This window comes from Ambystoma mexicanum, chromosome 14, assembly GCF_040938575.1.
Source record: "Ambystoma mexicanum isolate Mex_15411 chromosome 14, UKY_AmexF1_1, whole genome shotgun sequence".
Taxonomy (NCBI): domain Eukaryota; kingdom Metazoa; phylum Chordata; class Amphibia; order Caudata; family Ambystomatidae; genus Ambystoma; species Ambystoma mexicanum.
In genome coordinates, this window is record NC_090940.1 from 31,224,803 (window position 1) to 31,250,194 (window position 25,392).

General features: G+C 44.1%; 1 protein-coding gene across 1 annotated transcript in view; it reads left to right on the forward strand.

The window, feature by feature from the left end:
• Positions 1–20,111, forward strand: part of SNX6 (sorting nexin 6) — a 470,945-nt gene extending 450,834 nt beyond the window's left edge. Inside the window, exon 14 of the mRNA XM_069638456.1 lies at positions 19,402–20,111. Within this exon, the coding sequence (XP_069494557.1) occupies positions 19,402–19,455 (54 nt within the window). The 3' untranslated portion in view covers positions 19,456–20,111. The remainder of the gene's footprint in view (positions 1–19,401) is intronic.
• Positions 20,112–25,392: the final 5,281 nt, after the last annotated feature.

The following is a 25,392-nucleotide window of genomic DNA, read 5'->3' on the forward strand; positions in this document are numbered from 1 at the left end:
TAGTTATGGGAAGGAGTGGTGCATGAAGTGCTAAGTCCACAGTTCAGATTATCTATCCCTCTGGTTTTTGGGATGAGTCTGTTCAACTTTCTGTACCTAGGTAGACCGGCAATTTATCCTGGACCTTTCTTAGGCGTTGGTGTAAACTGTGGTTGAATAATCAAGGCTAACTCTGAAGAAGGGAGCAGAGGAGATATAAATACATGGTAAAACTATCACTTTGTTTGGAGCAATGTCCACACAAATATGACCGTATCATTTATATGCTGTAAAAGAGGAGTAAAGCTGATGCCGCTATAGGCAATTCATTTGGGTTCAAGAAGTCTGTGTTCTTTGGCTTTCCCCCAAATTTCAACCAGGAATTTGTGGCAACACGTTTGACGGGGTTCCCCAGGGAGACCTTGGTACTTAGATTGGCTCAACTGGGATTTACTCTCATAAGAAAAAGAGGAGCAATTGTAGAGGTTTCTGAATGGCTAAGTAGATTACTGGTCCTTAAACTGTGTGGTTTCCCAATCAGACAGTCCTGCTTAGTGATTTTGCGTCCTCAACAAAAGTGTGAAATTCGTTTTTTAAATTCACCACAAAACCTTTGACATGTTGTTGTACTATATAGTTTCGTATCCACCTACCACTTATGATAATTGATAATTAGCCTGATTAAGAAATGTGTGTCTGTTTATGATCTCCAATGTCTCCCTTGATAGGGGTACATTTAAAGCACGCTGCCTTGGCTGTACAATGGTGCTGTGGAGAAGGCTGGTCACAGCTGTAATTTCCTTTTCACGCATTCTAAGTATGCCCAAGTGCGCTGTTGGGCTAGGATTCTGCCAGGACAGTGTCGTGACTCGTATTTATTCTGGCGGACTTTTGGTGCTGTATGGGCAAGAGGAAGGTGCCCCTGTGCATACGAGGCAAAACAACTCGAGGATTAAGAACTATATGTTTCAAAGTAAATACACTGTGCCTATTGTTATTACAACTTGAACTACGAAGGTTGTGGGCTGGGCTGGTTCACGTTACGTTGTGGGCTGGGCTCAGTAGTGTGGTGGGCTGGGCTAGTAAAGCTTGCAACTTTAAAGTGAATCACTCACGTTATACATGCAATCTTTTTGTTTTTCCTAGACGCATTGCGTGTGTTGGCCCCGTCCCCGACTCCAGGAAGCTCCACATAACGCGTGGTGCATGCGCATTGCGCGCACACATTCTAAGTGTGCCCAAGTGTGCTGTTAGGATGAGAGGGTGCGAGGTAGCATATTTATACCTTTGTTCGAATTTAAAACTGTGTGGGCTTAGTGTGCTTATTTACGAGCACTAAGCTACCTGCTAAGCGGTAGGTGGCTTAGGAAATAATCATGGCTAGCGGCTTGTGCAGTGGAAGATGCTTCGAGGCGTCTGGCATACAATTTGAATGTGCATTTATTAGTGTGTGCAGGTAAGAGCACTGTTAGGCAAAGTTTGTATGCAATACCCTTTGGGAACACTACATACAACTAGAACTACATGTGTAAACAAACCAACCTTTGGTAGAAGTCTGTACTTCACAGTTTTGGTAGTGGTGCTGAGCAGCCAGGCTTATCTCAAGAGGGGAATGTAAGCAGTAATGATGTTATACAGAGGTCTACAATCACAAGTGTTCAAATAGACTCTTACACTCAACGTTTCTTGGTTAAATACTTATTAATTTATTTAACAGTCAGTTATAAAACATTCATTCGAAGGAGGCAATCATATATCACACACAAATATACTTCAATACTCTACACTCTTCTCTTAAATTTCTGAATCAGACAATTACTGTTGGCATTCAGAATAATTTTAAAGAGGCGTAAAAGGCAAAGGTTATTGGAATATAAAGAAGACTACAATTATTAGACAGTGCAAGTACTTTGAGTTCACCAGAAGATTCAATGCAATAGGCTAGGCCAAAGTCAATGGGCTAAAGTCTTCGATAGGATAAAGCGGTTCTGGTAAGTAAACGGTAAAGTCTCTGCACAAGTTCTCAGAAGTAGTTTGTAAAAGGAAGAATCATATGTTGGGTCACAAACTGATTAGGCCTGTGAGTTGCAAAGGTTTCAAGTGCTTTCACTGCAAGAGGCAAGTACTCTGTCTTATTTCACAGTTCCTTTTAACGAAGAAAAAGAGGCAGCTGATGACTTCTGTTCCTGGCAGTTCCTGCATATGTCGCTGTTCATGGGCCACTGTCGTGGGGACAAGAGGGAGGACGTCGGGGGACTCCTGCACTAGGACTGGTCAACAAGCTCGCAACTGGCAAACTTCAATTTCGGTGGCTGTGAGTAAAGCACACAAACTGGTATCCCTCTCTCTGGTCCGACAGTTTCTTGCAGCAACTCAGAGGAAATTCAACCCGCTCCGAGATGGGTGTCGAGGTGGCTTACTAGTTGAGTTGATTGGTCCCACCAATTCAAAGGGAGAAGTCATCCTTGCAGGGGCTTCTCTGTCGATGTGAACTTGGCGATTCAGACCTGCAGCAGGGGTTCACCCGGCAAACAAATGGTCCAGGAGTTGCAGCAGCTGTTCTCTTCAAGCTCTTCTTCGGTCCCTTCGTTCCAGTGGTCGACTCTGCCTTCCAAGCCAAGAGACTTGCCTTTTATTCAGTTCTCTCCCATTCATAACAGCCTAGCTGTTACTCACCCAGCAAGGGCCAAGCACTACAGAGTGCACTTGGGTCTCCTGGGAGACTAAGCATAGGGAGTTTCGGGCACCTCCCTCACTTCCTGCCCACCCCAGACACTCGGGCGCCAGAGGCGGTCTTCCCTCCTGAAGCCCGCCAAAGGCGAATGAACAAAGAGACCAAACCTGGTTTGGCATGCAGAGAGAAACTCTAGAAGGACCTTTCCAAAAAAGAAAGAGCAACAAAAGACCGTGACCTGTTTAAACAATGGAGGCTCAGATGCCATCTTGAAAAACATGGCTCCCACGATTTTTCATTACCGGTGTTCGCGGTCGGGAAAAATCATGGTAGTTCATTGTATAACCGCTGACAGCGCTGATCCTGGCGCTGAGAAGGAGACCACTGCTGCTTCCTTCTCCACTTCAAGGATAGATGAAGCCAAATTAGGCTAAAATTTTAAAAGGGGATTCATCGACAGGATTCTATGACTGAACTCTAGTGAAAACAACTCATAACCAAATTAGAAGGGTGAATACTCCTATTACAACAACGTTTTTTCTCTCCTGATGAACCATAGCATAACCTATGGAGGAACACGTGTTGTGTGATGAAAGTGTAATGTGTATGAAACCAATACGAACCAATCTTTGCTTTTGGAAGAATATTGTATGAAAAATAATCCAAATCATTTCAACAGAACAGGAATAAATTAAACCTGAATACAAAAGTCAAGTTTGAAATTTGTTTTTTTCTTTTCTGAAGTTACTCTGAGCGCACAAGAGGTACCAAACCGGTATTAAAACTAAGTTCAAGTATTCCTACAGTCACAATAAAGGCACCTTAAGTGCAGATCATAGTAAGAATCTAAACAATATAAGGAATCGCCCAAGGGAAATCAAGCCAGCCGTGACTTTAAATCTATTTAAGAAAGGAAATTCTAAAAGGACCTTTCCACAAAGAAATTGTGAAAAAAGACCGGGACCTGTTTAAAGAAAGGAGGCTCAGACGCCATCTTGAAAAACATGGCTCCTGCGATTTAACATTACCCGAGCTACGAATAGTTGTCATGACCACTGTGAGGGGGCACAAGTTATGCAACAAGCAGGCTCCCACCACAACCATGAGGGCCTTAAAACCACTGCAAAAGGGCTCCTGGAGCCAGTCCTGGCGCCTTTGGCACCAGGCTCATATGTAGGAAGGAAGGGCTGTTCAAACTAGGTCCCATTTATGTACATGGGCCTTTAAATCCAACATGGAAGCACCCACACAGTCTAGTTCTAAGAACCAAGCCATGCGGTCTAGTGTTTTGGGTGTGGCAGGACTGGAACTACTTTCCCTGGTACTACTTTACCTGGGCTCTATAAACCACACCCTGACTGCAGAACAGGTTTTGTGTTATTCTGCAACCCGCAGCGTGACGCTCACCGTGTCCAGCTCCTGGTCTTCAGCATCTTCCTTTAATCCTGCAAGAACAAGATTATTCTGTTTTACATGCGAAAACACAAGCCAGCACTCAGCATCTCAACTGGGCTGCAATCTGTGGAAACTGAGAGAAGAAGAAACATCACTCACCTGTGAGTACTAGCTTAAGGACTTCCGGCGAACCGCTACCAAAGCTGCTGTTCGAACATTGCGAACTGCAATAACGAGAAAGGGAAAAGCAATATTAGAACGTGCGCTTCCAAAACATCAAATTCCATCAGTCTTACCCGAATTCCGCTACGCCACGCTTCCATCCGGAGCACCACAGCAACATTTGCGAAAGAAAAGAGACCTATTCAGGTTCGCTTTCAATATTAAACAACCGCACAGCGCTGTACTTTAATGGATTCGGGGGGCCTATTTTTCATTGCAGTCTCATCCACTCGCAGCACCACAGCGGCCGGTGAGGAGAAGAAGAAAACACAGGTTAGCTTTAAAAGACAATAAAGGAGCTGCGCTTTGCGCTTTCTCTTACCTAGAAAACGTGCCTCTCCATACGGCACGCCAGCATCAAGACCTTTGCACCTGAAAAGGAGTTAAAGACATTAACGAATTCCCACCATAAACAGAACAAAGACTTACAATTAACAAACCTACCTGCCTACCAGCAGATTCGGGGTCACAGCAGGCCTGGGCCCAAGGAAGGTGTACTGCACCAGTGAAGCAACTCGGGCAGCTTGCTAATAAACGTCAAGCGCCCCTGCACAAGAAATGCAGGACAGATAGCTCACCCTACAAATAACTAAGGTGAGAGAAGAACCCGGTGGGAAGGGAATCTGTCTGAGGGAGGGGGGAGATTCACACATTAGAGACAGTTATCACAAATCCTCCCTTCTGTAATTGCAGATTCATTATTCAGCACTGGGCAACTGCGCATCCAGGGTTCCAGATCTCAGAGCCTTCCAGATGCCCCTGGGGATATCAGGTGAGCGCAACAATAGTAAACGGTTGGGAAAAATCATGGTAGTTTGTTGTAAAACCACATCCGCTGGCCATTCTGAGAGGAAAGGGTGGCATTTCACTGCTACATGAGTATCTAGACACAGGGGATACTAAGTAACCCCTCCAGCACTCTATTGTAAAATAGGGTGTGCTGGGTCTAGGAATTTAAAAGACTAAATGAATTCAATTTCACTCCTACACTGCCCTGGGAAACAGTAGTTGATCCCAGAGAAGGTATTTAAACCTTGGGAAAGCCTGGAAAGGCCTCCCTGTGCCACTGCACTGAGGGTGCTGTGTGACACAAATGAAAAGATGCCTATGGAGTTGGTTAGACTCCATAACCAAAGAAAACACGAGTATAACACATCGAAATACATGAGAGAATGGGGGGGTGGGGGAGGGGCCCCATTCTCTCCAGGTAAAAAAAAGTCCTCAAAAGCCAGCAAAGTTGCTGAGGGTCTCTAAGGTGAAGGGAAATTAGCACATTTATGACAATTCTCCCTAACAAGCACCTACTCATAGATGAGTGCTGTAGACTTGTTGCTCCTATCTGAAATCATTGAAAATGGGTGATGGGGTTTATGATGAATTTGGTTTACCTATCGTGCCAATCACGTCACATGAGGGGAGGTTGGTGGAGGGGAAGCCGAACAATGAGACCATCGACACTGCGCAGGTTCATTCACTCACATTGAGTGATCTCAATGCGGGTGAAAAGTCTGTCGTGCCGCATCGGCGCCCAGAGAAAGCCCTTATCGAAGGTGCAGTGGCTATGGACTGTGAATTTACGCACCCACATGAAATTAGCACATTGATTGCCTCCACGGGTAATGGGTCCGGGAATGACCCATCTAAGATTGGCCCGGACGTGATGGCTGAATTAGACAAACGTGTCGGGCTATCTATTGGTATCTTGACTCCTCTAATTCCGCGTACCCATGGGAAGGAGGTACTTACCCTAAGATGGAAAATCCCCCGTGGTGTTTTGATGGAAGTGGAGACTCAATAGTTACCTCACTAAGAGGTACCTGTGTAAAAAGCACCAATCGGCCTCATTTGATCAATGGGGTCGAGGATTATAACACTGTGAATAGTAAACCAAATCTGTGTAATTTGTCGATAGGAGGGGAGGTGGGTATGGACGTTCTCCCATACAGAGTGGAAGCAAACACCAACATGTCCTCTCCAGTTGTATCGGAGGCCCCTCTCACCTTCCCTGTAATTATTCGTATACTGGACCTCTTGGATAAAGGGCACGATTGTACCCACCACGAGATTAGGGAGATTAAATCATCTGACAGAAATCCTTGCTAAGATTAATAGGTTGGAGGGCTTTATAATTGCAAGGGAGACTTGCCCTTGCAATTGAAAAGAATCCACCAAGGAAACTAGCACTGCATTGCTGCGTCCAAACCTAAAGGATGGGATGTCCATTAATGATAAAGGTACGCAATGCTCAGAACCTAATGTCTATACTATGGCTGACATTGCTGCTGACATAAACGCAATGAAACCTGCGTTAGATATTGGACATAATACTCTTCAGAGCACGGGTGGTCCAATGAGTGTGATGCCGCAAGATGGAGTGAGTCCTTGCATAGCCCCATAGCTCTAACGAAGATAATTGAACAAATGGAGGAAGAGGAGGATACTGCAAGTGCTTCCACTGAAAATGGTTTTTTTTTGTCCAGACGTGCAAAATAATTAGAATCGTGCAGTTAAGAGTTGAGAGAAAGGAAAAAGCTGCAATGGAATTAGCTAAAAAAAAAAACAAAGTATGTCTGGGGAAAAAACAAAAGCTTCCAAACCTCAGATTAAAAAGAATTCCACTAGGACTGTTGAGGATGATATAATCGATGTTGAACAATTGAGTGAAGAGAGTCAAGCCCTTCTTTGACCTAAATCCATCGATCAATCGGAGAATACAGAGGTACCCAGAGGAAGCAGGAAGTGTGAAGCAGAGAGGAATGGACGGCCCATCAAAAAGGTGACTATAATTCCACCATCTGATTCATTTGGAGAAGTGGAGAAAAAGACGACTCTTAATTACTTTTCTTAGGAAGACGAGAAACGCACATTTACAGCCCGCTGAATTATATAGGAGGGGCCCCTCCTGTGGTGATCCCTGCGGGCAATGGACAGTTGCAGGAGGGCTCTTGCATGGAGATTAGCAAAGGTTGCTCATATGCCGAGTTCTGTTCTGGGGAAAGTATGAATACCCTAGGGAGTGCTTTAGTGGTTGAGAAAGGCTTTATTATAGTAACCGGTTCGGGCAAATCCAGGGAACTCCCATTAGGCAAGAGCGTAGTGCAGTCTTCTCTTGGGGGAAGTCAACAGTTTGATGCTACATCCGCTCTGCAAGATCTGTCTAATGCCGATAAGAATTGTAACCTGACTAGTCTTACACTTTCTACTATTGGGGGTTTGGGGGAGGAGGGGGGTGTATTGATTTGAGTAGGCAACCAGTTCTTCACAAGGTCATTCAAGAAAATGGCCCCTTGCAGGCTATGTGGCCTTTACAAGCATTACATTTGGTAGGGACAGAGTCACATGCATCCATTATGGGGTCATTGAAAAATGCTTTGGAAGGAGGGTTGATGACCTCGGAAGCCTTGATTAAGGAATTGGACTTGCAAAAGAATGCAAATTCTTCACTTGACAGGCACATGACTGTTCAAGGAGCCCTGTCCCATCACAAGATGGATACGGTGGGAATGGGGTGTGGATTGGGAAGGGCGAGCATGGCTGACAGAACAACATTGGCTCCCTCTGATATGCCAGTAACCTCTAATCTTGACATTGTAAATGTACCTGATGGGCATAACGAACCAAAGGCTAACCTTGTAACTATGGGTAGGGCCGTTAATATTATTGGCCTGGAGGGTAAAGCTGAAATATTAGGATGTGCTAGGATTAATAGAAAATGCCTGCTAGAACTTATGTCATGCATTCTGCCCTTCAGAATGCTTATTACAAAGGACTTTGAAGGCATTTCCTTATCACCTCATAACTACAGAATGATTTGTTACATACCTTCTGTAAGCATTTTAAAGTTCATATGGTTACACACAGGTCAGAATTGCTCGAGCTAGGCTTTAGATTGCATACATTTAATGATGAAATGGTTGCGCAGGAATTCTTACAATCTCAGTTACCTTGCAACGGCAAAGAAGTGGAGTCCAGAACTGGAATGTTTGGTAGCAATCCCGATAAAGTGTGTATTTTGCAATTGCTTTCCATAGCATTGAATTAACAAGGAGCTCGCTTGGGTTTAGCCCATGCTGAAAACAATTTTTACCAACAGGTTTAATAAGGCTGCGAATTAGCAGCAGTTGAATTATAATTTAATAGATTCATGGAACTCATATGGGTTTCATAACATTTCTAAGTGTTTGGCTCTGCTACTGCCTTTGCAAACACCAAACATACTGTTGATTCAGGAAACTATGAAAACAGAGGTCCTGGTATTGCAAGGTTTTTGTACTTTCTGTGTTTATGCAACTAAGACAAAAGAGGGGCGGCCTGTGAGAGGATTAGCAATTGCAATAAATAACATTGATTGTACTTCTAAGCTAATGTATGCATCCAATCATGTGCTTGCTGCTGCTGTTACACTGAACGTATGTAAACATTAACCATTACTGCTAGTCTACTGGAATCCCCAGAAAATCGATATAGAGGCTGTGTTCGATTAGATTGACAGTTGTTTAGAAAGTGCATGGGCATATGAATCCTATTCTGACATCATTGTGGGAGGGGACTTCTATTCATATTGTCTGGAAGTGTCAGAGGCTGTTGTAGAGCATCAAAATTAAGAAACTAGTAGAGCTAGGATGAGAGGGAGGAAATGGGCGAAATATGTGGATGACTGGGGTATGAGCTTTGTTAAATGCGCCGATTCTACCCTCAAATATACATGGTCCCGTGGAGCAATGTGCTGAATGATTGACGTCTTTTGTGTATCTGAGTCACTTGCACATATAGTGAATCCAGTGATTGTTCACAAGATCGAGTACAGTGATCACGCCCCTATAGATATCACTATAGGTATTCAGTTCACGGAACATGTAGTCGATGAGTTAATACAATTACCAGAAATCGACCGCGCAAATCTATCCATAAGATGGAACCCTGTGTTATGTCAAAAAATTGTAAGACAGGTCCATTGTAAACTAGAGGAGATCGATGAGCTAATCTCCCTTCCGGGACTCCTTGCTCCTGAAGGAAGTGATTGTATCAAATATTGAAAAGACAGCCCTGTCCGATTTAATCGCATGGCAGAAACCTCAGCTACCACTATTAAAGCATATGTTTGATCATAATGTTATGCTATCGAAGCGAGCAAGGAATAGCCCTGAGAACTCTAAAATACGATAAATTGAGTGCTTCTGTGTACTTAACAAAATACTTATTTTACAAGATTATAAAAATAAAATTAGGGGAATTAAGTCCTTGACTTATAACAAAGTGAATTACGAACTAATAAGATCGATTTGTAAACATGACACAAGACACATTTGGTCAATTATTAGGCACCCCGACTATCGTACTAATGACCTCTCTGCAAATATAATTTCTGCGGAGGTCTGGGAATTGCATATTACAAACCAGTATCAATTGCCAGCACGCTTTGCTGAATGTACTTACCAGATACCAATGGGCCCTGGACACGCAAGCATTTAATTGGTCAACAGTGGATATAGAGTGGGCTATAAGTAAGCTAACCCACTCCAAAGCAGCAGGACCCAACGGCATCAACCCTTGCGTATAGAAGACTGATTCATTGTTATGGACAGGAATAAAAATCCAATTCTTCAATTTTGCAGACTCGCAATATACCTGAAACTTGGGTTATATCAATAATTTTATGGATTTTTATAAAAAGGGGGACCCAGTTAATCCAGATCATTATCGTCCTATGTCCCTTATGGACGCGCCCGCAAAGTTTTTTGCTGTCTTGATTTTGCATGATATGGAAAAGAAAGCGCATTGCGTTCCATAACATCTATTCAAAATTTCAAACAGGTTTTCGAAGAGGGATGAGCACTGTGCTGAATGCTACCACTCTAGCTCCCATATTAGCTGGCAATAAAGTAAAAGGAGCGTGCCCGGTCTATATGGCATGTATTGATATGTCCAATGCATTCGACACTGTGGTAAGAAACATGCTGTGGAGGAAGCGGTCTGCTCTTGGTATCCCAAAAAAATCAGGAATGCCGGATCGTTCAGCTTCATACAAACACTGCATAAACAATGAGATTAACTCTAGCAGGTGCTATGACGAAACCATTGGATTGGATTGGATTGAAGCAAGGCTGCAACTTAGCTGCAGCCTTATTTAACCTTTATTTATGTGAGCTAGATAATTTATGGTCAGATTCAAGGGTGTTTGCAGCAAGGCTTGGCACACTGAGGCTCCATTGGCTAGCATTTGCTGACATCATCCTTTTCAACCTTACACCGTCTGGATTACGAACAAAGTTACATCTATTTGAGAACTTTGCACATGCACACACAGTCTTGAAACTAAAGCAACTAAAACTACGATGATGGTCTTCAATGCTGGGGGAAAAATGAAAACAGTATAGTTGGAATCTTAATGAAGTTTCCATTGCGCCACCTGTCGAGATTATTTATCTCTGCTATTTCGTGTCCAATGCACCTTCTATCAGTCTTCGGAACGAAAGATTGAAGTTAAAAACAAGGCCACTTCTGTGCCAAATGAAGCTTATTTTTTCCAAGTATTGCAAATGTTCATTGGTTCTGTTGCTAGAATTTTTAAATGTTAAGGTTGAGCCGGTAATCTTGTATGCACTTGATATGTGTTTGTACAATCTTAGCAAACAACTTGACCTACTGCAGGGGTGTTTAGTGAAATCTGCACTGCATCTCTCCCTAGCTATTCCGAACTGTATAATTAGACATGAGTTCGGTTTAGTGTCATTGTCATGTAGAGGGGAATGGCGTGCTCTAACAAACTATGCCAAAATGTTAGTCCCTCCAAAGAATTCTCTTTATCAGGATTATCATGCAATCTTATTAGGTAGTTGTATAGGTTCTGTCATGTAGTATCATAGGAGGATGCATAGTATATTGACTGAATTGGAGGTGACGTCCAACAATGTATGCCTTCGACCTGTATAAGTAAAAAAATAATTATTTGAAAGAGATTGGATTCACACACTGAAAGGAATTACGAAAAAATTCTACGTACATTGAATATGCAAAGTTTATGCAGAAAAGGGACCTACGTGGCACTTATGTAGTTATGTTTCCTTGTCATTTAACATGAATGTATTATATATGCTACAAATTTGATCAATTTTACACCAGAGAAGGGATTAAGTATTGGGGTGATTCAATGGGCAAAAACAGGAGGTTAATTGTCGATTCCCTGGTTGTGAGGAAGCTTATGAAACATTAAAGCATTTAGTGCTTGAATGCAAGCAATTTAAGGTAGCTAGAAAAAATGTATTTATGAAATGTGTTATGGAGGGGAATTCCTCTGGAATAGGATGATTGGGAAACATAATCCCCTGATCTTTGCACTGGTTTGCCTATTAAAAGTAATAGAAGCTGAACTGGGAAAGGATGATTATTGAGTAATGGAGAATTATGTGAACCATAAAATGTGTTGTTGTAGTCCAAGGTGGCCCTTATAGGGCCTATAACACATGCATAGGTACTGTTGTACTGTGCCAGAGTGGTGTTCTCACTAGAGAACAATTTGGCTGATATCCTCTAAACAACTTTGTGACATCTTTTAAATTGTACTTAATGAAAGTCTGATTGTTTAAAGTGTTTTAAATGTAAATAAGTTAATTTGATATCCTTATTTTGGAGGAACTATTGTAAAGATTGATGTAGTGTATTCTTTTATTTGATTAGACATTGTGTACATGTAAGATTTTTGTAAAGGTTTTCTGAAAACCATGCAAAAACAAAAAATAAAATAAAAATGTCCTTTTCACTTCAGGTTTGCAGCTGATTTTACTACAGTAGTATCCTATTGTACCTCATGTTACTAATGCATTTTTGTAATCTTCAATGCCTTTTTGTGCAATCTTTTTGTTGATGGGAGCGAGGGGGAGTGGGCCATTAGGCAGATCTATAAAGGCTGTTGTGCAAACATGGGCTCACTCTTGGCCCAGCCCAGAACAAACTGGTCATTTGGAGTAGTTTCTGCTAGTACCTTGCCCTAGCCTACCCAATACACAAACTGTATGGGTAGACTTTAGTGTTTGGCAGTGTTTTTAGAGCCAGCCCAATTGGCTGGCCATCAACCTTTGTGACAACCTTTTGTGCGTTTGTAGAGCTGGCTTAAGCCAGCCCACAAGTGAATGCATTTATATAGGGAAAGTCTTGGCCATTAATCGAGTCTACTATGATTTTGCTGGCTTCCTTAACTGCGCTGATGGAGGATTTGCCACAAAGCTATACTGCTGAATTTGTAGGACCTAGTTTGACTGTAATGGCTGAGCTGTGTCTTATGTAGCTTGTTTCATCTTTTGGTTGCTAGTTGTCCTTCCTGGGCTAGTAGTCTCCCTTCTGGTCCTCCCAGCTGAGTGGCTTATGTTGGGGTCTATTTCTGGGCAGTTTTTCAGCCGTCTGGTTAGTCCCCTGGTCACAGAGCTTTGGGGTAGGAAGCACTCTCCTTCTAGGGGGGATGGGACACCACTTCCCTGCCTCTGCTCGTTGTTTAGACCCACCTGGGCTACCTCCATGATTGTCCTCTGTTAGGAAAGATTTCTCTTTTAGGCAACTTTCCATCCATATTTCTATGGACCCCCAAACGTTTTGCTTTTGTTTTTGAACCTGTCCTGTCTGTCTACCTGGGAAGTGAAGCCTTCAGCTTCACTCCACTGGCCTTTTGCACATTGTTATGGGGAAACTGATCACCATCAGTACTGAAACTGTTTTCCTTTTGTCTTTTACCCTTTGCCTTTTTGGTAACTTTTAACAGTGCACACAGCATCTCACAATACAATACAGTGAAGATCCTTTTCTATCACCCTAGTCTTTTACACTTGGGATTTTTGGTTACGTTTATATGTGCCTAAAGGCAAGCCAGTGGCTGCAAACCTATTTATACCATTTTGCGTTATTGCTCATGTGCACATTCACATTTACTGTGCATGGCCACTGAACGTGGCTAGTGCCCTAAAATGGCCACGCCACGAGATTTTCGCTCGCTCTTTGGCCATATTGTTTGGCATTCTTCCTGCTTTGCCATGCCAGGAAATCCCATATAAGGTGTTGGGAAACATTTATCTTTCCAACACCTTTCCCTCCATTTTTATGGACCCCCACACTTGTTGCTTCATTTTTGAATCTGACCTGCTCTTTTTGCAGTGCAGTCACTGGCCTTTGCTCATCTGTTAGGAAGAACATAATTGATTGGCTTGTGACATTTGAGTGTGCATGTGAAGGACAAGGAGTAAGTGATGCTGATGGAACTGCATGGTTGCTCAGTAGACGGCCCCTGTCTGGCTGCAGTGCCGTTATGGAAATGTCAAAAGCAGTCGGGCAAGATTTTGTAAAATCTAAGCAAACTCATTTTAAAGTTGGGGGAAGACTCCTGCCCAATGCTTGAGATTTAGAGAGTACAAGAAAAAAAGAATGCGACTTAGGTTACTTTTATTACAGATTCCTTGCCAAACGTGTGTGGATGGGTAGAGGATTATCAAGTGACCACTTTGAGGGCATGTGTCATTTGGTTATGCTTGAGCACAATTTTGCCTCTTGTTCCTAGAGCGTAAGTAGCATTTGACTGTAGGGGTGTCGCGGTATTAGTTTTATGACGGTATGATAACCTTCTTGCCAAATGACGGTATATCATGGTTATCACGATATAGCAGGTGGAGTTAACTAATCTTAACAAATATTTTCTAAAAGGTCATAAATTGTCAGATTTATCATCGGAAACAAAACCAGGCACCCAGGGCCAGAATTGGGCTTTTCAACATACTTTCCACTGAAATGCCACCCCTTGCTTCCACCAAACAACACAAACACATGTGTGGAAAGGACTATGGGTGGGGGGGGGGGGACGCCTGCTGCGACTGGCAAAGCAAACTTAATAGCTTTTCTTAAGTGGTAATTTAGGCTTTTAGGTCCCCCACTGGCTGCTGGTGAAGATGAACATGTTGCCATCTTTATAACCTGCATGCCACAGATCAATGGAGGCTGATGGTAGTATAAGCTTGTGCGCATACACACACACACACGCTCTCTTTGCGTTACAGCCTTTCGCAGTGTGACTTATTATATGTAAATTCAATGATAGAACCAGGGAAATCCCCCCCCCCCCATTTTCATATGTTTAGCAAACATTATCCATTATAAATATATAAACCCAAAGCCGCCAACCCAAAGTAAACCCTTTTCCTTCTTGGCACTGTATTTATTCTTCCTATTGCTAACATATTGATTTTGTGTCAGGCATGTGTGGTTTATGGAATGTAATTAAAAACTGCACCAACTGAAACTACTTCGCAGATGGCACATCCAACAGTACAAGACCAAGACTGTGCAGCACTTGCTTACTGCAGCCTTTCCAAATCAGATTAAAAAGCACACTTAACGGTATAAACAATGTGACGGTTATTATTGTTCAATTGAGTGGTTCACGGTATCTTTAACGATATACCGTTATACCGTTACATCCCTATTTGACTGACTGTGTTAAATCCTAAGAGGTTTGCAATTGTTGCTGATTTATGGGTCTCACAGAATGTCCCATAAGGACAAGTCTGCTTCAGGTAAGCAAGAGGCGGGGAAAAAGCAGGAGGAGAAATAGGGTGGGGGTACTGATAAACCTATGTCCCATAAGGCCCACAACATGTTTAATGGGAAGTCGCAAGAGTCGGGTCAGGGTAGTGGGACTAATCCTCCCAAGCATGAGTAGTTTCTCTAAGCCTCCCTGTGCCAAGACCCAGTGGGACTTGTTTTACTTGTGGAGCCATTGACCACAAGAAGGGGGACCTCTAGTGTAAGGGTAAGACATTGGGGTTCCACTCTGCAGTGCAAGTATGGCCTTTCCTCAGGATGAGGAAGAGGAGTTTGCAGGGTTGTTCTTGCCTTTAGATTCTTTCCCCACAGGTGACGTCTGGAGACCACATTCCTTGGGAACTAGTAGTGCTGTTCCATCCCAGTCCTTTCCCTTAGTCATAATTCTTCTGAGGATAGTGTTCGGGTAGAAGGTGCAAGTACCTCTACTGTTGGGAACACTGGGCCTAGTCCTACTGATTTAGCTTCCTCCATGGTAACCCCACAGGTTCCTGCCAGAGATCAGGTGGGGGGAGGATACTCGGTTTGGGTGGTACGCCCTCCCTCAATGTTCCAGTCGCACCGGAGCTGTGAAAAGAGACATGACTAGGGCATCTGTCAATGATAGGACAGTGGTTCCTAGAAGAGTTCTGGGTGAGCGAAGTCTTCAATACTTGTCCTGAGAGACACTCACCAGACTCTTCAAGCACCTGGTCTCAGAACCAGGCTAGTATTCGGAAGGGTTACTGCCTTGCTCTTCCCAGGTCGGTATACTAATATCAACAAACAAATGAGCAAGGTCAGGTCGATCTCTGCTGAAGAGTAACCACTGCTACACCCTGAGTGGGTGGTCACAGAATTCTCATGAAACTGTTCTTCTGCACAAAAGGGTTTTATTTTGAAGTGCAGTGGTGTAATAATACACTGGTATTTTTCAAAAACATAGGACAATCACATTTGAGGACATACAAAGTGTAGTACCCAAGTACGAATGATCAAGTAGTCAATATTTGAGACATCTACTTGTACAGTTTGTTCATTCTCTACAGGTTCCTTGGGAAGGAAGCTTAGAGAATTCAGTGGAATCATAGGCAGGCAGGGGGGCCCTTAGAGTGTGGGCACAATCAAGAGTTGAACAACATATAATACATGTCAACACAACAGTGTTTCGGCCATTTTGCGTGGAGCTAGGTGCGCTCTAGTGGCGTAGGCCTTCATCAGGACAGGATCCACTTCTCTAGGATGCAGTTGTCATCTTGTCACAGGCGCGGTCGTCTCGGATGTCGAGGATGCATCCTCGACATCTGAGACGACACACTGCTGCTTCAACGATCTTGGCAGCTGAATGTACTGGAAATAGGCGTGACCGCGCCTGTTGACAAGATGACAACTGCATCCTAGAGAAGTGGATCCTTCCACCTCTGAATCTGAGCCACTAAGCTCCTCGGATTCGACCACATAGGACCCACCACTCGTAAAGACACTCCTGTCCTGATGAATGCCTACACCACTAGAGCTCACCTAGCTCCAAGCAAAAAGGCCGAAACACTGTCGTGTTGACATGTATTATATGTTGTTCAACTCTTGATTGTGCCCACTCTCTATGGGCCCCCTACCTGTCTGATTCCACTGAATTCTCTAAGCTTCCCAAGGAACCTATAGAGAATTAACAAACTGTACAAGTAAATGTCTCAAATATTGACTATTTGATCATTATTACTTAGGTACTACACTTTGTATGTCCTCAAATGTGAGTGTCTATGTTTTTGAAAAATACCAGTGTATCACTACACCACTGCACTTCACAATAAAACCCTTTTGTGCAGAAGAACAGTTTCATGAGAATTCTGTGACCACCCACACAAGGGGTCACCCACTCAGGGTGTAGCAGTGGTTACTCTTAAGCAGAGATCAACTCAGAACCAGGCTGCCTTAGCCAGGCCTAAGGGAATGTCTAGGCCGAAGGGGAAACCCATGGTCAGAGGAGTCAGAAAGTGGTAGAGCGAATATTCCCTTTGTCCTACCTACAACATCTGTTGGGCTTCCTTGAACTGGTTTAGCTACAGCTCCCAGAGTTGTCACTGTCACTAAACTACTAGATTTGCTTTCTATACATCTGTTAACCAGGCCAGAGTATAGAAAATCAGTCCTAACGTAAGGTCATACACTTGCCCGGGAAAACCCCACCTTACACGGATTAGTGATACCTGTGTGTGGGTCCCAGGAAGTGGGTGAGACTCCGGTCCCATTCCACATCCATGGTGCTCAAAGGTCTAGGTGTGTGGCATTAGTGAAACCCACAGTGGTACCTGATAGGGCCGCTGCTGGTTTGAATGGTTCAGATCCTTACCATTGGTGGGCTTGGACTTGCTTGCAGGCAGTCCAAGCCCACCAGGCTTGCGGGCAGAATCTTGGCTAAGAAGAGGACTCCTGCAGCCATTTCTTCAAATCAGCGTTGCAGCCAAATATCTGGCATAGAAGAGCAGCCAACTGAAGTTCTCTGGGTGATACCTGAAGAGGCCAGGCCCTGCATTTGGCCTGGTGAAGCCCTTGCAGACTACCTGATATGCAAAAGGCAGTGTGCAATGTTTCAACGCTTGGACTGGTGGGACCAACCACTCTCAACATGTTCGCGAGGATCCAGCCTTCCTGAACCTTCGGAAGTGTCTCTGGACCACCCAGCAGACTGACCAGCTCTCCAGTTGGCTACCTCGGTAGAACCGTCATCCTATGTTCACAAATGGAACTTTGGTAGTCACCAGCTTGTGGTGCAAGTCGCCTTCCTGCCGAATTTCAGCCTCCTAGCTTCAATGGATCCTGCTGTGGAAGGTATTCTTCAACCGCTACTGGAAGGACTCCTGCCGACACCTGTGTGTGGTGGCAGTCACTGGAACTCGCCTCCCCCAGTCTGCTAATGTGTCCTGAACAGGCCTGCATCGGTGCCTTCTGCATTTCTTCTACACCCAGGGCTGCCCTCTGCTCCTGGAACCAACCGGAAGACCTTGCACCCTCAGCTCCTGGGCCACTCACTTGAACAAACGGTGGGAAAACCTACCTCCAGCGACATAGTCGACCCACCTAGTCCTCTGGGAAAATCAGAGTATGGGAGGGTAAGTAAAAGTATAGCATTTAATCCCACTCCCCTGTTCACCTTAGAATAAAATGTGGTTATTCCATTCCATTGCTTTTTGATCATCGCGTCTTAAAGCAGCTGTACCTGAAAGATGGGAACATAATTTTACTTACCAATAACTTTGATGAATATCTTCTCTGGAACATTTCAACTGTGACCTTTTGGGCACATGGCCCCACTCTTCAAAGGGGTTGAACTTATAGTTGGGTTATATTTCTTGTGACTTGGTTCCATCTTACTACATCACTTGCTTAACGTCTTTTTGTTGAATAAATTATTGAATGCCTTCCTAAGAACCTATGGTGACTTTATATATGTTTGTTTATAATTGATTGTTGTGTAATATCTGCTTGTTTCATTTCCTAGTGTGTGTTTTGGTTGTAGAATAAAATTGTGTGGATCCCTGACTCCACACGCCCTCTCCTTAAATTTGCATCGCTGGCTTTCCTCCGCTTCCTTGATTGGGTTTTGGCTAACCTCTGTTACTCTGTTCACCATAACTAGGGTGACTTCCTAAAATCTATCCACCAGGCCAGATGCTAGAAATCCATCTCACGCCCGCATTTTAGGACTGGTTCTTGCTGACTGACTGCCTGCTTAATTTTGCCCTCGGAGCTGTCCGGATCTGCTTGGTTGAGTTCCTACGCCTTTTTAGTGAGTGCTTCTGCTATTGGGTAGCTGTTCACTGTTTGGGGGATTGTTGCACAGCCCTCAGATGAGCTCTGTACACATCTAACCTAAGAGTAGAACAGTGTGTCACCCAAAAGGAAAGACCTGGCTCTCCAATGGTAGCTGCAACAGAGCAGTGAGATTTAACTTCAAGTGAGAGGGAAGGCTAGCAGGGAGGTACAATTAACCCCAGCAGACACCACAAAAGAATGCACCACGTTGAAATATATACACTTCTTTTCTAAGGTCACACAGAAAATATTTTTGATGAGAAAAATAAGTATTCTGCTTACACAACGCATATCTGAGCATAGTGTAGATAAAAAAAAACTGTAAATGGCCAGTTAAAGTCTAACTCACTCCTAAAATGGAATGTAAGCTGTATAACTGGTGGCAGATGCAATGCATATAGACTTCCAAATGTCAGAGTAGGCCCCTAAAAAAATGCTACACACGGTAATTGCTATCCTTCAAACCTCATAAGTAGCTATTTGAGGTGGTTTAGTAGAATACCAGTCCTCAAGAACATAATTGCCTGTAGTTGATTGCGGTGAAGGACATTGGAGTGTGACTTCATGAAGTGGTCCCGTGAGAGGCCTGGGGTCTGTCGTCCTTCATAGCTATGCAGGCTTCTCTGCCACAAACGCCCTTCTCATTTGTTTTTCAGTGCATCTCTTCATCCCTTGGTGTTTAGTTTTACTGTGAGCAAGACGTTTTCAACTTAAAGCCAATCGTGTTCTAATCAATTTTCCTTTTTTTTTTTTTAATGCAGGGTAATTTGCAGCTGCTTCAAAACTGCCTGGCTGTGCTAAATGGAGACACATAAGCGGCCTCCCTTCCCATCCAATCCCACAACATAAACCGCATCTGGGAGGCATTTGTACGGACTGTTAATGGGCATTTTGTAGCTTGCTGGGTCACAAAGCAGCAAGTGCTCACAAGGTGTGCTCTGTGCCCTGAAAGAAGTGGCATAGACCGCTGCCAAGGATGTCCTCGTGCAGCAATTTGCACGGAGCTCGCACTGCCTCTCCTTTATATGTTCATGAATGCTCTCTGATGTCCAGGCACCAAATTCCCCCTCCATTTGTTTTCTTTGTGACAGCAGTCAGTCCTCTTGTATGATGTAGGACTGCTGAGTTTTCTGTCTTTTGTACGGCACCGTCCCCAAGACACTTCATAGACATTTATTGGTCAGTTGATTTAAATATTGTCATTAACTGTCGAATGTTGTTGCCATGGAGAGCGCTATAGCTGTTTTCCACCTCAATTTTTCAGGTATCATAGCCCTATTACATATATGCCTACATATGTATTATAGCACTTTTTAATATCAGACATTTCTTAGCCATTTTGAAGGAAAAAGTCTCCTAATATCTTTTTAAGTATAATTTCACAACCCGCAAATGCATTAGTATGTTTGCCTTAACTTGTAGCGGAAACCTCCAATATTGTACAATAAACTGTGAAGTCCTTGATTTGTAATACGTTGGCATGGTCTCTTGTCTGTGCGATGGTTACATTATTTTTAATTTCTGTTTGGACTTGAATTTTAGGTCCTTTGTAGGTCACTGCCTTTGAGTTGCTCTATGGTGACTTTTTATCGCTATCCGAAGTTAACTTTTGTTTAATAGTACTTGCAAGGACATGCATGGTGTTGTGTCTATAAACGTGTACCTACCATGTATGGAGCAATCCCAACGGTGGGTACCTTACACTAGATAGTTGACAAAACAAGCTCACTCGCTACCACCCTGCCAGAATCATCTGATCAGGCTCTGTAGACCATCTGGTAGTCCCTCCTTTCAAGTTCTCCAGATTAGGAGGTGCCTGTTTCTCTGTCCACGCACCCACTTTCTGGAACTCCCTCCCCCTCGTGCTCCACCTCCATAGAGGATCACCTGTCCTTCTGGAAAGCCCTCAAAACCTGGCTGTCTGCCCCCCTCACCCGAATTCCTAACCCTCTCCCCCCCTTTCAGCTCCCCACGCTCGAAACTCCAACAACTCACACCTAGAACGAATACTGAGTCGGCCAGGTATTGCACTCATATTGGCTTGGAGGGGGGCAATGCATTGCCCTTAAAATGCACCTTGGTAAAAACACGCTGATCATCCCGTAGGAGGACAACAGACACCTCGGATCCCTCGCTTGTGGTTGGCAATGCAGGTAACTAAAGCACTGGAGGGTGGACCAGGCATAAAATGAAGTCTGTGTTTTCGCACTAGAAGGAACTAGGGATGACAAAACCTCAGAGGATATTATGCACTCATCGAGCACTTACATCCCCTGTGAAACGTAGCACTGCTCCATGTACATAGATGGAAACCAGGAAATGGACATTGTTTGAACAGCTAACCCATTTCACCCCTCGCAAACCCCACCCTCGCAACTTAGCAGAAGGCATGGTTCACCCCACACACCCTGCACTCGCATATAACACAAACACTATTGTGCATCACCTCTGCCATAAGAATAGAGCTACTTTTAACATCAAATTTGAACTGTGGCTTCCAACTTAACTCTTATCTCCTTAAACACAATCCCCCCTTTAGTCCATAGTATACCTCCACTGCGCCCATACAGACTCCATTTAGACATGGGTGACTAGAAGGGTCTTGGCCTCCCTCACACAACTTTAATGTCTGAAATGCACACACGCATAATATCTCCCAAATTTGTGGACATTCAACCAAAAGCGCGTTGGGACCATAATTATGGTGAACGGCTCTATAACCAATGACAAATGAATATCCATTGTACCGTTTGAAGTTGTGAGGGTGGGTGGCACAACAGTTACCTTGAAAATGAGTCTAGGTTGTGGAGTGGTCGGGCCGTAGCAGATTTTCAGCTTCTTGCAGTCACCCCTAAGAGCAATTGAGGCATCAGTATGAAGATAGCCATTTAAGAGGTCCTTGTCCGGGCAGAATTGAGGGGATGAACAGGAAATAGAAGCGTATAAATGGGGTTATGCAAATATATTCCAAATAGTATGTACAAGAAGGTGGTAAGTATATTTCTGATGCTTCTGAATCTTCTTAGAAGCGCATGCTGTCCATATAGTCTGACGTCTAGTGGTAATCGTGGAGTATTGCATCTTTTTCGAATGATCGAAAAGGAACATTGACCTAGGCGTGTCTAACACTATCCCCACTATGACGTGTAGTGTACCCTTGATCCCTCACGCATCGAGGTCCCCCAGATTGTTTTTTTTCCGCCATACAGATCAGTCGCATTATTGTAGCACTCGCAACTATGTGATTTATTGCAATATTAATATATTATCGTGTCTTCGATGCACCTTTTTGACATTCTTAGACGGCAGTTTCCAGGCTCTCGTTCGGAGACATTTGATTACTCTTGAAAGCTGGCTGCAGCCTTCACCATCAGGCTTCGGCCTTTCACAGTAGTGGGACAGGGAGGCTTTTCTTCTCTATATTCTCCTCCTTTAGAGAATGACTTTTCCTATGCTTGCCTTTTCTTTCCCTTGTCTGGCTGCTATTTTTCTTCTATTTAATAATTCAGAGAACTCCATTTAAATGTTGCCATTCCTGTAATAGGATGTTTCATTGAAGGGATAGTTACAAATAGTCTAACAACCATTTGCCTCATGAACACGACCAGCGTTGCAAGGCCTGTCGACTCTTTAGCCTAAGACGCTTAAAGAATGGTACACTAAGCGGTGGGCAGCCTACACCATGAAGGCAGAATCCCATTCCCCCACTGGCGTGGTCGCATTGGACAGGGAACCTTCCAGCAGCCACAGCTCCAGCTCAGAGGACGAACACATTGTTGCAGGGTGCTCTGATACCAGTGTGCACGTCCCCATCCCCACTAGGCATGCCGAACGCACTGCTACCGGGGTCTCACCCACTGGCGACATGGGCACACATGCTCACACCAAAGGAAAGACACACAACCCCACGGCATCCCTCGACGGTACCATTGAAGAAGCCTACTGAACCTGCAGGCCCAGCGAAGCCTGGGGATCCTTCCGGTTCTCTGCCAGCTGTCCTTGCGCCTTCACGTTTAGTGCATGGTTCGAAGTCCTCGACTTACCATGGTGCTCCCCCTCAAATCTTCAATGGCGGTTTCAGACAAGCCGAAAGACAAGTCAACAGTTAAAGAATTTAATTAATTTAAGGGAGAAGTTACCCAAAACACAAAAAAAACTTCAGTCTTACCTAAAGGTTATGTCCAAGCCTCTTACACCTTATATCAGTCCTTACAGGGCCACCACAGTCCTGTTCATAAGGAGATCGTTTTTCCACTCCCTGATAACCCAGCTACAGGGACTTGGACAAGTGAAAGATTTGAGGAGTTGTATGGAGAAGGTGTATGAGTTCATCTTTCTCGGACAGATTCCCTAAGAGATCCCTACCCCTTGATGAGGAAACCAGGCCCTTTAGGTCATCTCGACTTCAGTCCCCAGTTTTCCACACTACCTTTCCTGTACCTAAACATGCTGATCTTTCAGGGGATATGTTTCAGGATGATGAATATGATTGAGATGAAGACTTGTAATATGTCCAACAGCAGGGAGATGACTCCCAGGGTCCCACCTCCCAGGACCCAGACGCATGGTTTGATGTCACTGATGACCAGGGGCCTTGGCCCACTACTCCTACTCATGAGGCAGAGCTTGGCCACACTTTTGTAGATTCCACACCTGTTCTGCAGTCCTGAGACTCTTCTATTGATGACCAGCTGCTCTTTAATAATAATCTTTAAAGGGCAACAGATCATTTTAAAATACTCGAGGCGGTGCCTAGCTCTGACTTTGTGGAGGATATCCTCAAAGTCAATCAATTCCCCGGCTTAATTCTATAAAAAAGCATATTGCCCCTTTACTCCCGTCCTCCCTGACACGGGTAGTTAACCCGCGCATTGAGAAGATGTTCAGGCCTGCCACCCCTTTATATCCAGGGTCACTCTTCCTGATGCACTGGTGGTCTCCACAACCAGGAAATGTGCAGGTGTTCCTTTAGCTGAGGCTCCTCCCAACATAGACTGTAAGAATTGATATGTCTTGGGCAAAACAATGTGCAACTTCAGCTGCCCATACTACCCGCATTGCGAATAACACCACTTTGCTTGCCAGCTTTAGTGATGTCCAATTGGGTCTTATACAGGAAGATCTGGAGAGTGTTCCTGAACCAGCCAAGTCACAACTGCATACTATTGTTAAAGAAGGGACGGCAAGTCACCCAAAATATTTTTTTTTTTATTTTTTTTTTAAACTTATTTTTTATTAGTTTTACATAAATATTACATGAAGAAGTTAACATTGAATCTTATAACATTCCCTTCCCCCCCTCCCCCCTCCCTCCCCACGGGATGGATGGAGTCATTTTGTCCAGGGATCCTGTTAAGCGTTAAATATGTCTGATATTTTTATGTTATGGGGGCACCATTGCTCCATAAAGTCTGACTGGAGGTATTGCAGGGTCCCTTCCCATTCGCTTACAAATTGGTCTCCTGTTCCTTGGAGTTTGTGAGTAATTTTTTCCACTGTTATATGGGCCCAAACTTTCTGTAGCCAGGTGTAGGTCAGTGGGGTGTTTTTATTTTTCCAGTTCTGTGCAATGGTGGTCCAAGCTGCAATGAGTAGTCCCATGAATGATCTCCATTGCGTTTTGCTGTATTGCCTTGCTGTGTCGTCTTTGATTCCACAGAGCCAGACCTTCTCTCCCATCAGCCCCACATCCGGGAATATTTTGCCCATCTCGTTTTTCACTTCTTCCCAAAAGGGTTTTATGCCTTTACAGTCATGCCATATGTGTCTCCAAGTCCCCACTTCGTCACATCCTCTCCAGCAGTGGCTGGACGTGTTAGGGTACATTGTGTGGAGCCTCTCTGGAGTGTAGTGCCACTGTGTCATTATTTTGACCCACATCTCCCTGGTTTGTGCCGAGCGGGTCATTCTGGGGATCTGTTTCCATAGATCCTCCCATTGTTTATCTGTTGGTTCCTCCCCCAGTGTTCTGCCCCATTTTATTCTGTATGACCATTTAATGCTTTCCCCTTGTGAGTTTATGTATTTGTATAACGTTGAAACCCACTTCCTCTCCCCCGTGTTGGATATGATGTATGTTTCGAACCCTGTAAGGTCCCTGGTTGCTGCCTCGGTGATTATTGGAGAGTTGAGCCAGTGTTTTAGCTGTTCATATCTGTATCTATCGCTTTTAGGGATTCTCGTGGTTGCCACGCACGACTCTAGGGGGATGATTTCCTTGTCCATGAACATCTCTCCTATTTTAGTAATGCCCGCTTTCTCCCATGTGTCATATGCCCCTTGTTCCATCCCCGGTGGAAATAGTGGGTTTCTACAGATGGGTGTAAAGGGTCCTATCGCTGTGGTCATTATGCCTTTTTTTGTTTGGCTATCCCATGCTTCTAACGTGGTTTTCATGATTTCGCTTAGCCTTAGATTTTCATGCCTGTGCTGCTTCTGTTTCCAGAGAAGTTCTACCAGTGGGGTCCTTGCTACTGCTCTGTCTTGTTTGGCCCATATCTGTTGCGGATCCTCCCCCACCCACTCCCTTAGAACTTTGAGCTGTGCTGCCTGATAGTATTTTCTAAAGTGGGGTAGCGCCATTCCTCCTTCTCTGGTTGGGGCCGTGAGGACCTTTCTGGCAATTCTCGGTGTTTTCCCTTTCCATATGTATAACGATACCATTTTTGTTAAGGTTTTGAAGAACGTGTCTGGGACCCCCACTAGGAGAGCCTGAAAATAATATAGTACCTTTGGGAGGATGGTCATCTTGA